Source organism: Aythya marila (assembly GCF_965140915.1).
Source record: "Aythya marila genome assembly, chromosome: 2".
Classification (NCBI taxonomy): Eukaryota; Metazoa; Chordata; class Aves; order Anseriformes; family Anatidae; genus Aythya; species Aythya marila.
The window spans coordinates 57,907,507-57,921,377 of record NC_139043.1 but is presented as its reverse complement, the minus strand read 5'-3'; the positions used below and the strand labels follow the sequence as shown (position 1 = coordinate 57,921,377).

The 13,871-nt window shown below is 43.4% G+C and overlaps 1 protein-coding gene across 1 annotated transcript in view; it reads left to right on the top strand.

Annotated features, from left to right (window-relative positions):
* BLVRA (biliverdin reductase A) overlaps window positions 1–11,260 on the top strand; it is a 31,128-nt gene extending 19,868 nt beyond the window's left edge. Inside the window, exons 4-7 of the mRNA XM_082754128.1 lie at window positions 541–638; window positions 1,970–2,077; window positions 2,798–2,969; window positions 8,491–11,260. Coding sequence (XP_082610254.1) covers window positions 541–638; window positions 1,970–2,077; window positions 2,798–2,969; window positions 8,491–8,764 — 652 coding nt within the window. The 3' untranslated portion in view covers window positions 8,765–11,260. The remainder of the gene's footprint in view (window positions 1–540; window positions 639–1,969; window positions 2,078–2,797; window positions 2,970–8,490) is intronic.
* Window positions 11,261–13,871: the final 2,611 nt, after the last annotated feature.

The window sequence follows — 13,871 nt, the reverse complement described above, 5'->3', positions numbered from 1 at the left end:
AAAGGAGCTGTGTATTGCTGTTGCAGTAAAGGATGTGAATACCTGAGGAGAGACTGGCGGACTAGAAGCCTGAAGTAAATGATGGTGACTTCCCTAGAGTAACACATAAGCCCTGGAATAGAGTCAGATTTAAGATGCATTAGTTTCCCTAGTAATTCCAGTCACATTCCTATGGGCTTGTGTTTGATGCATAGGTAGCTTAAACAAGATTCACAGCCTTTCCTCACAGATTAGGTAGTGGAAGGGCACTCCAATAGCCCCTCCAGGCACTCAAATGTCTGGGAGTTTAAGTTGCAGTGCTTAATGCTTCAGCATTTTAGCAATTTGCTGTAGGTGAGTGAGGGAATTCTGTGGAAAAAGCAGAACTGAGCTCCAACTCTCCTGGTGTTTAAGCCACCACACCATCCTTACCAGGAGAGTTGTGATTTATTTCTGTCACTGTGTGTTGTCCTGACTGTGGGAATGAGAAGCAGCTAGCACAGTGGAGAGAAATGATTATGATAGTGTACTTTTTAAAGACTGATCTTGTATCCCTTTCAGAATGTTTTTAGAAGCTGGGAAACACGTCCTCGTTGAGTACCCCATGGCTTTGTCTGCAAAGGCGGCCCATGAACTCTGGGAGATGGCTGAGCAGAAAGGTAATGGCATTTGATCCCAAGGCTGTAAACAGCATTACCTGCAGGGTAGCACCAAAGGCATCAAACCCAAAGGCAGGACTTTCCAGTCTACTATTACTCATGATATGCAAAGGAGTATGCCTGTCTCAGAGATGTGTCAATCTAGGATTTAAGGCGTGTGCCAATGGGGAAATAAATACAGAAATGTCAAGGCTAGGAGTAAAGTATGTCTACCCTCACTGAGGGTCTCAGCTTCTGGCACTAATAATGTTGTTAAAGAAAAGTTCTGTCACAGTGATAGTAAAGCACTTAATGAACGTAGCCATTGAACTCGGCACCTCCTTGTCCTTTCTCTCCCTGTAAATAAAGCTGGAAACAGCTCCCCTATCTTCTAGTGTTTGTGACATGCTGGTTGCACACAGATGCTTATGTTATTGTGGCCCAGCAAGGCATCCCTGTTTGAAAGAAAGCTTATCCCCAAGCAAGATATTTTTAATTGTGGAGAGCATATGGTCCCAAGTACCAAGGATGCAGTACCAAGGATGAGAAGCTGGCAGTTTGGCTGAGGCCAGTAAGTGGGGATGTATGGGACTGCAAGAAAATGAACAGTGCTGGACAGGAGCAGAGTGCAAATCATTTGGACAAGCTGCACTATTCATACCGCTGCTTCTTAAAAATTTCCTTTGTGACTTTTGTCCTAAAACACCGGAGGTATAGGATTTCTGCTTTGCTCTTTCCCTGCACCAACACCACTTACTGCCTTGTTGCCAGCCAAATGGCTTTCCATTGAGCAGAATTTATGCCTCTTCTCTTGAAGCAGAAGCAGCAACTGTCAGCAACCTAAATTGACTCTTCTGGAAACCTTCCAGAAAAACACAGAGTGAATGAGGACCAGATTCAATGCATATTGGATATCCTTTATTCCAGCGTAGCCCAATTAATTGCAATGGAGGAGGTGTTCCTTAGCATATTGTTACAATCTGGATCTAAGTATTGTGCTATGGATTTTTTTTTCATCTTTTTTCCTACTACTCTGGGAAGAAAAATGCAGAATAGGGAGGCATGAGGGGAAAGAGGCCAAGAATTCATTCATCTTTTACTTTGAATACTAATGTTTCAGCTTTAGTTGGGTATATGGTTTCATTTCAGTGAAAACCATGAACTCATGCCTTAGCACAGAGACTGCGTTTGCTTTTCCTGCTAACATCATTTTACCAGCCATATGTGTGAGCATTTTTAAGTGAACTCACACTGGTGGATGGTGAAGCCTTTACTGCTTAGATGCGCCTTTGATTCACACAGAAAGCTCTTATTTAATCTGACCTTATTTTTTCCTTTTTTTTTAATGGTAGATAAAGTTCTTCATGTGGAGCACATTGAACTTCTGACTGAAGAGTACAAGCAGCTGAAAAAGGAAGTGGCTGGGAAAGACCTAGTGAAAGGAACCTTGCATTTCACAGGTCAGTAGCTGAGGAGACTGAGGTTCAACGACACTTGTCTGCTTGCTCCGTGGGGATGCCAGCCCTTCCAGGCTTTTTGTAGACCTTTTAGATAACAGTCCATCTATAAACTGACTAGACGCATAAGTATTGGTTCTGTATGTTGCCATGAAATTACGGAACTGTCTGGAAAACACCTTTGCCTTAACAAGTGTTGTCAATGAGCTGTATGCTAACCTATCTGCTATGACAGGTGAAGAAAACATGCCTGTACCTTGTATGGTGGAGGGAGTATTTCTAAATCTCTCCTGTGCTTTGGTGGTGGTGACCAGTTCCTTCATTCTAATACCCATATGAGCTCTGAGGAAGTGTCCTAATTTCCAGTGGGGATGTTTAGTCTTTCACAATCATGTTTTGCCGCAGAAGAAATGGGAGAGGTTTTTGAGCATTTTTTTTCTCCCTACTCTGTTGCCTTGTGAATCCACAGACACCCTCCTGCCCTCAGTATGTCCTGAGGAGCTTGTTGTATATGTTCTTTGTGCAGCCGTCTGTGCCATAGCTTGCCAATTGGACCCATTTCAAGGTTGACCGTGTTGGTTGACTGCCTGCTCAGTCCATCCACTGATGGCGTTCCTACACCCTGGTCTCTAAACCTGCAACACAGTAGTTTCTTCAGCCTTTCCTATGCAGAGTGCATTATTCTTTTCCATTTCTTAAGCCTTTCTATTGCTGTTGTAACAGGTAGTGTCCTTGATGAAAAGAAAGCAGGATTCCCAGCTTTCAGTGGAATTGCCCGATTGACTTGGCTGATTGACCTCTTTGGAGACCTCACTGTTACTTCTGCCACCAGAGAAGAGCAGAAGGACAAGAATTATTCCAGAATGACCGTTCATTTTCAGACAGCAAACAAGAAGTGAGTAATGACCATGGCAGCAGGTGAGCCAGCCTGTTCAGGTGTCATCTGCAGGAGTTCGGCATCATTTTTTCCTCTTGTGGAAGTAAAGTAGGTTAATACTAGCATGAGGTTATACACAAGACATGAAAGTGTTTCCTTTAGGTAGAAAAGTGTTTCCTCATGGTAGAAAAGAGCCACCTCCAAACAGTGTCTGTGGAAGAGCACAAGAAGGTTTTAAAGGTTCTTTCCTGATGTCTGAATGTAGGAATGTGCCCATAATATATTTCACCAGAAAAGGTGTTCAGAGGCAGGATGTTTTTTGTTTTACATCAGACATCCTTGTTGTATGTTGAAAGCTAACCCTTCTTGAAAGGTTGAAAGCATATGACTGAACATACAGTGCACTAGTCATAATACTTATAGCACTATAATGCTTACACTGTTATGTAGCACTAGCTGAAAGTTAAGAGAATATGACACATTTGGGGCAGAACTGTAATGAACTACAGAAAGTCTAGAATATGTTTGCTCTTGACTAATGCCTAATCTGTAGTCCTGAAGATTCCTTGATTTTTCCTGAGCAGGGCATCACTCTGTTTCCCATATCTTGTCTTTTTGCTTTTGTTGCACTAGTCTGTCAGACTGTGAGACCACGAATCCAGCAGCCAGAATTACTTGTAATTTTGTCTAGCTGTTGCAATATGACTTTCTTAAAGAAAACTCTTATGATTATACATTTTTAAACAATGAGTTAGATCTCCTCTTTATTATATGGTAACATAGGCCTGCTATAAAGTATACTTTTAAATATTTTATGAGTGTGAAATAAGTTGTCAGTATTCCATTCTGTGTTTTGAGTACCCAACCTGATCCACAGTATGGTGTTGTATTTGATGGAAACTCTCCATTTTGATAATTGTGGGCCATCCTCATGGAGGTCATCTCCTTTCAGGTAAGTGGAAGTTGAAGTAAGTTGAAGCATGATACAGCTGCAACATGAGAATTGTCTGACATTAAAAAGTATAGCGAAGCTTTTCCATACATTGTGCTCTGCCCTTATAAACATATGAGAAGACTAGGGAGTGCAGGGATGACCCCATGGAAAAATATTGTCCTTTCTCTGTTCATAATAAACTACCCCTTTTTTGTTGCACATATGTAGAACCAAACACAAATGCAACAAATACTAACAAAAAAGATGAATGCTGACTTCTACAAGAATTTTAGATAAGTTTTTAGTTATGAAAAAATAATGAGCTGAAGAACTAGATATTTGGGGAGGGAAAAATCAGGGCTCATTTGGACTCTGTTTCACTGCAGGTCTGAGCTCCTGCAAAGCCTTCTTCAGTTTATTATGGGATTAGCATCTTGTCTTAGCGATCTTTATTTCTCTTAGATAAAAACAAAGAAACAAACAAACAAAACAACAACAACAACAACAAAACATTTCCAGTTCCTCTTAAATGTAGTTATGAGAGGACAGAACTCCATATACCAGCCCTGTTTACCCGCTTAGCAATCTGCCAGTAACAGGAGTAGCTGTAAAGCTCTGTATAGAGTGAGATTTTGAACTAATTCCAGCAGGTGGAACTAGTGTGTGGCTTAAACATTTCTCTGGCTGGCCTGGCTCCTAGGTAGTCCTCAGCTGCCATGTCGATATTTGCCGGGCACAGAACCGTTTTTGGATTTTTCCTGCTCTACACAGCTAACAGCTACCTGCTTTTCTTAGCCCACTGCCACCTATGCATGTGGGCCAAGAAGTGTTTTGCCACCTTTAGTGTTTTAATGACCTCCGGGACAGTCAGTTTTATGCCTCTGGGATAATTTATGCTGGCTGGAAAGTTACATAGTGTTCCTGTGTGCTGTTCGGCCACTAGGCCATATTTCCTGCTGACCTTCCCCCATTGACGTCAGTGGAGTTAGAGCAGTAGGGAATTTGGCCCACTCTCCATCAAGTGAAGTCATAGCCCAGCAGTAATGATGGCACTGTCAGAGCTCTCGTGTGCTCAAGTTGTATTTTGCTAAGGGATGGGAATGGTCTGCACCTTTCCTTAGTGCTAGCCCACCCATTTTTTGATAGTTATGAATGCACTAACCTTGAGAAATCAGGTTAATTCAGCCTACTTTCTGCCTTGGAAAATCTAGCAGGTGCAGAGTGTGACAGCCTGCATTCTGCTTGTTAAGCAGGGATTTGTGCAAAGGCTACGGTCTGACCCTGCTGCAGAGCCTGCACTGGCTGCTGATCTGTCTCAGGGTGGATTTCGGAGGTGTGTGTTAATTTCCAGAGCCCAGCTATCTGAGAGATGACCTCTGCCTCTGTTGTGTTTCCAAGGCAGTTGAGCAGACAGCCTCTCTGTGATAAAATGTTGAGCAATCCAGGAAAAGACAAACCTCTGCTGACAGCACGGCTGCAGTTCTTGTCCTGGTATTACAGAGCCTGGATTCAGTAAATGTCAAAAATGGATTTTTTAGTGCAAGCTGGAGAGATAATGATCTGGGCAACGTCTGTTCTGATGTTAGCTAGGGCTAGGGTCTAGTTCTCATCCGAGATAAAGCAGCCCTTTTTGATTGCTTGGTAAAGAAAAATTACTGGTATTTCCAAAGATGTTTAAAAGAAATGGAAGACATTTTCTGAATACATATTTTGACAGTAACCATTTGAAATTATGTTTGTACTGAGATTGAAGCTTACAAAGTCTAATAAAATAATTTCAAGTTGAACATCCAAAAAAAAACCACCATGTAAAACATGCTTTCTGCAGCAATTGCTGCATGAAATATTAAGCTGAGGGGACCCAGAATGCTTTCAAGCATGAAACCAGCTTAATTCTTCTGCAGGTACAAAGAGCGTTTTCTTCATTTTAGTTTATTCAGTTAGCACAGTCCAACTGGTAAGGCTAATTGACATTTGAGGAAACGAGGAGTCAGAGAAGCAGAAATTCACCTATTTCAACCTGTGAATAAAATGTAGCTGTGAGAGCTCTACAGGTCTAAAATCTGGTAAGACAAAATAACTGTGAAATGCCAGTGTGGTTTCTTTGCCGCAGATAGTGCTTCCTTTGTGAAGTCAGCACAAAAAGTGGTTTGTTAGTGTTTGGTTAAAATCTCTTTTTCTTTCTTAACTGCCCAACAAATTCAGTTGCGGCTTTATTTAGCTACCAAAAATGCTGGGTTTGTCATTTCCAAATAAAGCTTCTAGATAACTAATTACATCCATGACCAGATAGCGCTGTGATACAAATCTTTAATGAAAATGGATAAATTACCTATTAAAAAGCAGCAACCCTATTAAAAAATGATTTTCTGATAAGGAATGCAAGCCTGTTCCTTAAGCAGTGTAATTGCTTAAATAATATGCAGAGTTGCAGCATATGTGTCTTCATAGTAAAAATAAAAAAAAATAAAAATGAAAAAAAATAAAAAAAAAGGAGGGGGAAGACTAATTTTTTAAGTTTTTAGCTCAGAATTAACACGTTTTGGTTACCAATCAAGTAGAATCAACCTCTCTTTGGGAAAATAACTAAAAGTCCAATCACGGAAGAAGATGAATCTATTAGTAAAATCAGCATTTCCTGCTCACAACTCCAAGGCAGTCATTTCGGTCACTTTGCTTAAATTCCGTCTGGTCTGTGTGATCGTGCTTCTGCTTCACTGCCTCCCTGGTCATTGACGTGCATCTGCTCTAGATCACCCCAGGGAGCTGGCCCCATCTTTACATTGCCTGTTGTGGGTCATATCGTGGGCTCCCCTCTATTACATTGTGGAGGTCTCTGCCTATACCCGCCTGATGGTTTCTACACACCAGCCTACCTGAGACAAAGCAGTGGCCTGAACCCCCTGTGGCTGTTTTGGTAGCATGAGGACATAAAAACGGCTGCGTTGCATCAGAGCAAAACCAGCTAGCTTGGTGGCCTTCCTCTGGCCATGATCAACAGCAGACACCTCAGGGAAGGAGAATGAGAACACGGAAAGCACCGAGTGGTACAGCCCTCAAGCACCCTTATGGCCTGCAGCGACAAGTAGCCTTAGGACTTCCTGAAACACAAGGAGCCTGTGGGGATTTTTTTTTTCCAAGCTGTGATTTGAGTCCTTTTTTTTCCCTTCTCTACAGTAGTTTAGCTCTGTTCATTCAGGTTCTTCTGGCCAGGTTTAATTGTAGGGGGTGTGCATGGCACTAAGGGTGAGCAAAGAATAATTGATATAAAGATATGAATATAGAAACTGGCTCCTAAAGCATAAAAGATGAGAGGTACAGAATCATTAAGCTGAGTGCTCTGAGGAATGCATTCAGGGTAGACTGACAAGGACTTTCTTTCTTGATCTAATGATATTGAAGATTTAATGGGCATTGCTTGGAGACAGAATTTATTCTTCCACGCTATTGATGCCCTCATAATTTGTGAATGGCAGACTAAAGTGGGCCATAAAGGATTGTGGATAGGCCATCAATAACTGAGTGAGAAAAATAGTGTGCATCTTCTAAACACAGGCAGTAGTGGGTGCTGATGAATGAGCTGCAGAAAGGTAATGGCACGGCATAGGCAGTTGAAAAAAGAGCAGGAAGGGGGATTATCTGTGGCTTTTGCTGAGGATCGTTCCTCAAACCTCCTGCAAGCATTTGTTGTGTGGGGCCAGGGAATCTGATAAGACCCCTCAGCAACACAGCACTTGCCATGGCTTCTCTTTCCTCAGCCAGCCTGGCAAATTGGGGAGGAACATGTGGGGATCCGCGAGCTGTGCCAGGCAGCAGCACCACTGCTTGGCTGGGCGACCGTGGCTGTCGTGTGGCATAAAACAGGACGGTGCTCTGGTTAAGAAAGACTTGTCTGAGAGTCTATGTAGCTTGAACAGGCAAAACTGACATCATTTGGCATAATCTTCAGGATCGACTCAGTGCTTACTGGTGTATTTGAAAAGTTCAAAGAGATTACGGACGCTAGTGTCTGCAGGAGTGAACTTGCTGACCGTCCAGCTCATCCTAAAGGGGTGGAGTTCTCCAGGCAAACACTTGTCCCGGGCAACTTCCCTTAAGGAGAACTTCCCTTAAGGTGCTTGCACAGCAGCACCTGGATCATCATTATGTGTGTGTGAGTGATGAAAGTGTGTTCTTGCTATAGGAATGACTAGACATTGAGGGCCTTGTAAGTTTAGCTATGGTTAAGTCATGCACAAAATATTTGGATGTTTAACTGCACTTTTCAGCCAAGTCCACAAATGAATGAATGAATTAAAATTCCCTATTCCCCATGAGATGGCTAGAGACTGCTGGCTGCACCTTGTGCATAGGGGAAACAGAGCTTAAGTGGTGTGCTGAAAGCCATGGCATTAAGCAGTGGCAGAGTCAGGACTGTTACGTGGAGTTCAGTTCCATAACCACAAGACACGTTGGTAAGAACGTGCTAATTTGAACATGCAATGTCTGAAATTTAAAATTATTTTAGGCATTTTTTGTAAATACTGATAAACAGGCTTATAGTAGAACTGTTGATTCATTTTTTTTTCATAAGTACTCTTTTCTTTCTCTGATTCTCCACACTAGACCTCTGACTTGGATTGAAGAAAGAGGACCAGGGATGAGACGTGAAAAGAAAATCAACTTCTGTTTCACCAGTGGTTGCTTGGAGAACTTCCCTCAAGCCCCAAGGTCTGCTGTGGGTCTTTTCATGCAGGATCAGAACCTCTTTGCCAAAAAACTGCTGGGCCAGGTATCCAAGGAGGAGCTGGCTGCCGAGAAATGGCGAATTTTGCGGTGTCTTGACCTTGCTGAGACAATCCAGCAGCACTGTGAACAGCCAGAGAAAATCTGTTCTTAAGGTCACTCCTACAGAAGGAGGAATGGGGCAGACGGGAAAGCTTTAGGTCTAGAGCTCAGTGTTGCCATCAAGCAGTTGCTGTTTCTGTTTCATTACATTCTCTTTGACTAGATGTGACTCCTAGGCTCTCCATGTGGCCTGGAAAGCCTGGGCCATATTATAACGCCCTGTGCCTTCTGGCGTTAGCTGGAACAAAACGTTACCCTGCCCCAATGCACTTCTGTCCTTACAGGCAAGTAGGAACCTAGCAGCAACAAGCTTTCTCGTGGTTGCTCCCAATCAATTCAGTTGGAAATGTCCCTGAGAGCAGATCTTGGAGGACTGCAAATACTTGATATGATTTTCCTTCCTGTGGATGTTTTCTCCTCTATTTAGATATGTCTGAAAATGAGGGACATATAACATTGCCTAGAATGAAGTTTTAGATGAGTTTTCCACCTCTTTACTTGAACTTGTGCCACCACACTCCTGACCTTTTCTTCCAGATGCCCTGAACTGTTTTGTGTTTTTGCCCTAGTTGGTAGTTGTACCTGTTTGTTTGTTTGTTTCCACATTGGGAATCATCTACCTTCAAATACAATCTACACTGGTGTCAAACCAGCGTAGAGTAAGTAAGTCTCTTAACAGATGCCATGTTGAGTTCGCTCACTTAATTTCTCTGGTGCCCTGTGCCAACACAGAAGTCTTTTTCCAGCAGAGATTGGAACAGTACACTAAAAATGCATCACCTGCCTACCTTCTCCAGTATTTTGTCACAAGTCACAATGGATCTATTTTTTATTTTTTTTTGGTACTGGAAACAGCATGTCGTTGTCCTTCAATTGTGTGTGTCTAATTCAGCATATGAATGAATCTCACCTAAAAATAATACACATCCTGGTATTAAGAAAAAATAACCAATGTGCTCCTGGAAATAGTAAAATTCATTAAAAATAGTGATAAAATTAGAATAGAACTGTAGAAAATGGAGCAATTTGCAAATATAGCCATGCAATTATGGAGTATCATACCTGCGGGGATGGGTGTTTAGCATTTTGCAGTAGTCCCAGGGTCACATATGAAGACACTATCACTTTCCTAAAGAAAAACTTTAAGGAGAAGTCTAAGCAGTGCACAAAGCTATTAACGATTTCTGTTTGCCTTTTACTTTCTAATTACAGCATCTGCCTATGCTCTATTAATATAGCAGCAAACTTTGGTCCGCACAGTTGTTCTTTCAAACACACAGTCATCACGTCTTTACTACATTATCACTTCAGCAATTTTTAATGAGGGAGCGTATGTGTTATGAATGTATACATAATTAGAACCACTCCGTACTAATGGAAAAAGGTCTTCCTTTATTTCAGTCATGTTCATTCAGAAATTGGATATAGTTCAGCTAGAGTTTGAAACAAGGAAGGGAAGACTGCAATTTTTTCCTAATGAGATTTTAGGAGCAGTTAGAGCTTGATATGTGAATGAATTTTGCATACGAGATTTGTTTAAATCTATCTGTTAAAATCAGTGAACAGCCTCTTACTGACTCCAGTGGATTTGAAATCCCTGTGGGTCGCCAGCAGATCTGCAGCAGGCAGACCGTGTGCTTGTTCACCCAAATGGACACACCTTCCTCAGCATTCACAGCGACTTCTTTACCGGCGTAATTAATGGACATTGCCTGGGCAGACCTGATGCTGTATGAGTGTGAAGGATTTTATCCTGACGGCATTAATGGTAAACTACAGAAAGTCCATATTGGATCAAAGTGACATTAAAATCTGCTGTGTATGTGTATCTGCTGTGTGTGGCAGCACAAGAGATTTCCTGTGTCTTGACGAGCTCCTTGGCTGTGAATGTGGGGTCAATACCACTTGCCAATTCACAACGGGTAGTCAGGGAGGGATGGCAAAGGGAAGGGAGACTTCGCGCTCCCCATCTGTAAGCATGAAAACGGGCCCCCAAGGCTCCCTGGGCCCACTCTGCAGTTACTGGCGAGGGCTGTAGAGAGCTGTATTCCTCCAAGGAACAAAGAATAAATTCATGGGAGTTCTGTAGAGCAGCAGCGTAACTGTGCAGTGAATCATCCTCTGGAAGAAGCCTGTTCCAGTAGCGAGCACCTGGGGAAATTAGCTGTTTAATTTGAGCTAGTGGAGGCAGGTTCTGGGTATCTGTGCTCTCCTCCATCCCCACCGTTCCTCCCAGTGAACCGGCTTGCCTTGCTGTCTGCTCTGCTCTTGGGAGCCTGGAGTGTTAAATTGCTTTTTCTTCGGCACTGTGAATTTGCTGATGTACCACCATGGTTTGTATACAAGAGCTACTGGATGTCAAGCTGCAAACGTATATAGTGTTTAACCAGATGTCAAATGCACCAATAAAAGGATTGGAGCTCTTAATCGTTCCTTTTAGTTCCCGTTGTCCTTCATTAGCATTTCCCATTGTCACACTGCTGAAAATGTCTCTGCCTGAACCCGTTCTTTTCCTTCCTTTCACTCCTCAAGCCCTGTGAAGTCCTGCCAGCGACTTACCACGCTGTGATCCTCTTCTAAAACCCCCAGCTGTCTCCCTCTCCTGTTTCAAAGTTTTGAATACAAGCATCCTGGGGTTGGTGACCTTAGCTCAACTTGTGATCCCTCCCACAAAATTGCTGCCCTTCCAGTCCTGGTCTGACTCCTGCCCATAAGGGCAGGAAAATTTAAATCCCAGCTGGATACTTGCAGCTTCCTATTCAAAAATTGGTGCAGTCGAGTGACCTTTTGGAGTTTCACAAGTGCAATCTGAAATGGGTTTTGAAATGGTTTCCTTGTGGTTCGGTAAATAGCTTGATAGTAGTAGAAATGCTATCAGAAGAATTTCTCAGTTTCTCAGTCTGAACCCAGCCAGTTTATACAAGTATGGAAAGGTAAGTATGAGGTGTGCCATGGGAAGGTTGGTATATCACATTCACTGTATCTGGCTTCCTGCTGTTTCTGTTGGAAATGTCTCTGATCCTGCAGCATGCTCTAGGAACTCTAGGAACTCTGCTCAAGCACACTTTGTTAACTCTGCTTGATGTTACGGAGTTGTTACAGAAAGTGCCTTTTTGCAAGATGCTTCCTACGTGAAGGAGGAAGCCTGCGTTAAGGCCAGAGCTTGCCACTGGCAGATGAGAGACGTGGAGTCGCTAACGTCAACAGCTGTGGCCTGAACAACATGTTAGCTGAAACGCAGAAGAGATGGCTTGATCCAAATGGGCTTTCAGACAGCTAAGGCAAATGGGAAATTTTCAATGAGCAAATAAGCTATTTATTATATGAGGTCTTACAAAGCTGCACAGGAAGCTCTGGTCAAGAGAGAAAGAAAGTGGGTGTGATTTTTGGATCAAGTGTTTATGAGAGAATGTGGACTGGGGGCAGGGTCTGGGGTCCCTGTGATTGCCAAGGTCTGTCTGCAGCAGTATAGCTGCATGGGAGGTCGGATGGGGGGAGGCAAAGAGGGTGGGGGGACACCACAGGGCTGCTTGAGCTGGCATCAGCCGTGGGGAGGATGTTGGCAGGAGCCCCAGAGCAGATCAGTAGACAAGGAAGGGGGAAGGCAAGGGGTGGCAGCTGTGCAGAACAGAGCTACATTTAAAACGGTTAAAATCATCCTAGTATGTCAAAACTGGCTGTTTTAAAGCAGGTAGTATGTATGGCATCTGCCTAAAACTGCAGTGCTGAGTTACAGAAAGCATTTTGGGGGTTGCAGGCCCTTCAGCAGTCTGCATAAGGGTCAGGGTTGCAGAGACTGAACTGTACAGATGCTTTCCGCTCTCACTCAATATGTTTGATCCCTTCAGACTGGCAGCATGGTCTTGGGCCCCCTCACAGTTTGCTGGTGAGCAACCCACCAAAAGCAGTCCTACTCAGGAGCCTGGCTCTGTCACAGTGTCTGCAGTAGGACTCCCAGAGCTGTGTGCTAACGGGCTTCATGCAGTGCATTCACTGCTCCTCAAGGTACTTGGTATGTTCTGTGCAATAGGAGTAACATGTAACACCAGGAATCTAAGCATCTCCAGCAAAATAATTCCAGGCTTTTGACAAAGAAAGTGAGATATTTGGTTAGCTTTAAGGGCTTTAAACTGCTATCTGTAGAAGCTTGATTAAATGATGTTACAGGACTCTATTGAGAGACCCATTTGTATTTTTGTTCACAGAGGGGATGCAGCACAGGTGTTACAATTAGTGCAAACGTGAGCTCTAACTCAGAGGAACCAACCCTTGCGGTGGGAAGACAGGAGGTGTCCCTGCAGAATCCCTCAGCCAGCTCTAGGTGAGCTACTTCACGTACTACAAAGGGCTGGCCTGTGGTGTAATTTCATCTGAACAGATGTGTGCTGCTTCTCAGTGATGTGAGGCCATGCAGACCTACCCATGGGTCAGCCCAAAGTGCCTGCCTGGCTCCTGGCCTGCCACCCGAACCTGCCAGTAACAATAGTATCTTTCTCCCATTTACATTTACCGGTTGGGCAGCAAAGGGGGCCAAAACACAGCTTCCAAACAGTGGCTTTTGCTTTCCTGCCGGTTCAAGCTGGTTACAATCAATAGCTTTTTTCTCACCCTTGGCCACCCTGGAGCATAAGGCTCAGGAGGCATGGGGCTGTTGTGTAGCGATGCTTGTGAAGCTGTGGGAACCCTGCCTGTGTGACAGCTAGCAGAGCTCCATGCTTGGTGCTTGTCTTCCACGTTTGGACAGCAAGCACACCTTACTGGGGTCCAGCCATGTACAGATAAATGAGGAAGGAAACTTCAAAACAGTAATTGAAGTCCAAAATACCAACATCAAGAGCTTCAAATAACAGCTTACAGATACACCTGCTAGCTCTTTCAATTAAATGTATCTTGGTCTAATGAAAATACTTTATTTAGTACTGGTTACTGCCTCAAAAAACTTCTCTAAAACTTCATACTCGGGGCATCCTAGATCACGTTTAGCAGGACCTGACTTTGATTTTGTCAGTGCTGCCAATGTCACAGTCTGCCTACTGAGATTACTGTCTGCCATACGCGGTGTGTCATGCCATCCTGCCTGCTGCCCAGTGAGTCACTGCTTTCCCTGATAAAGGTTACCTTACAAAGAGCGCAGTAACTTGTCTCTAAAAGAGCCAGAT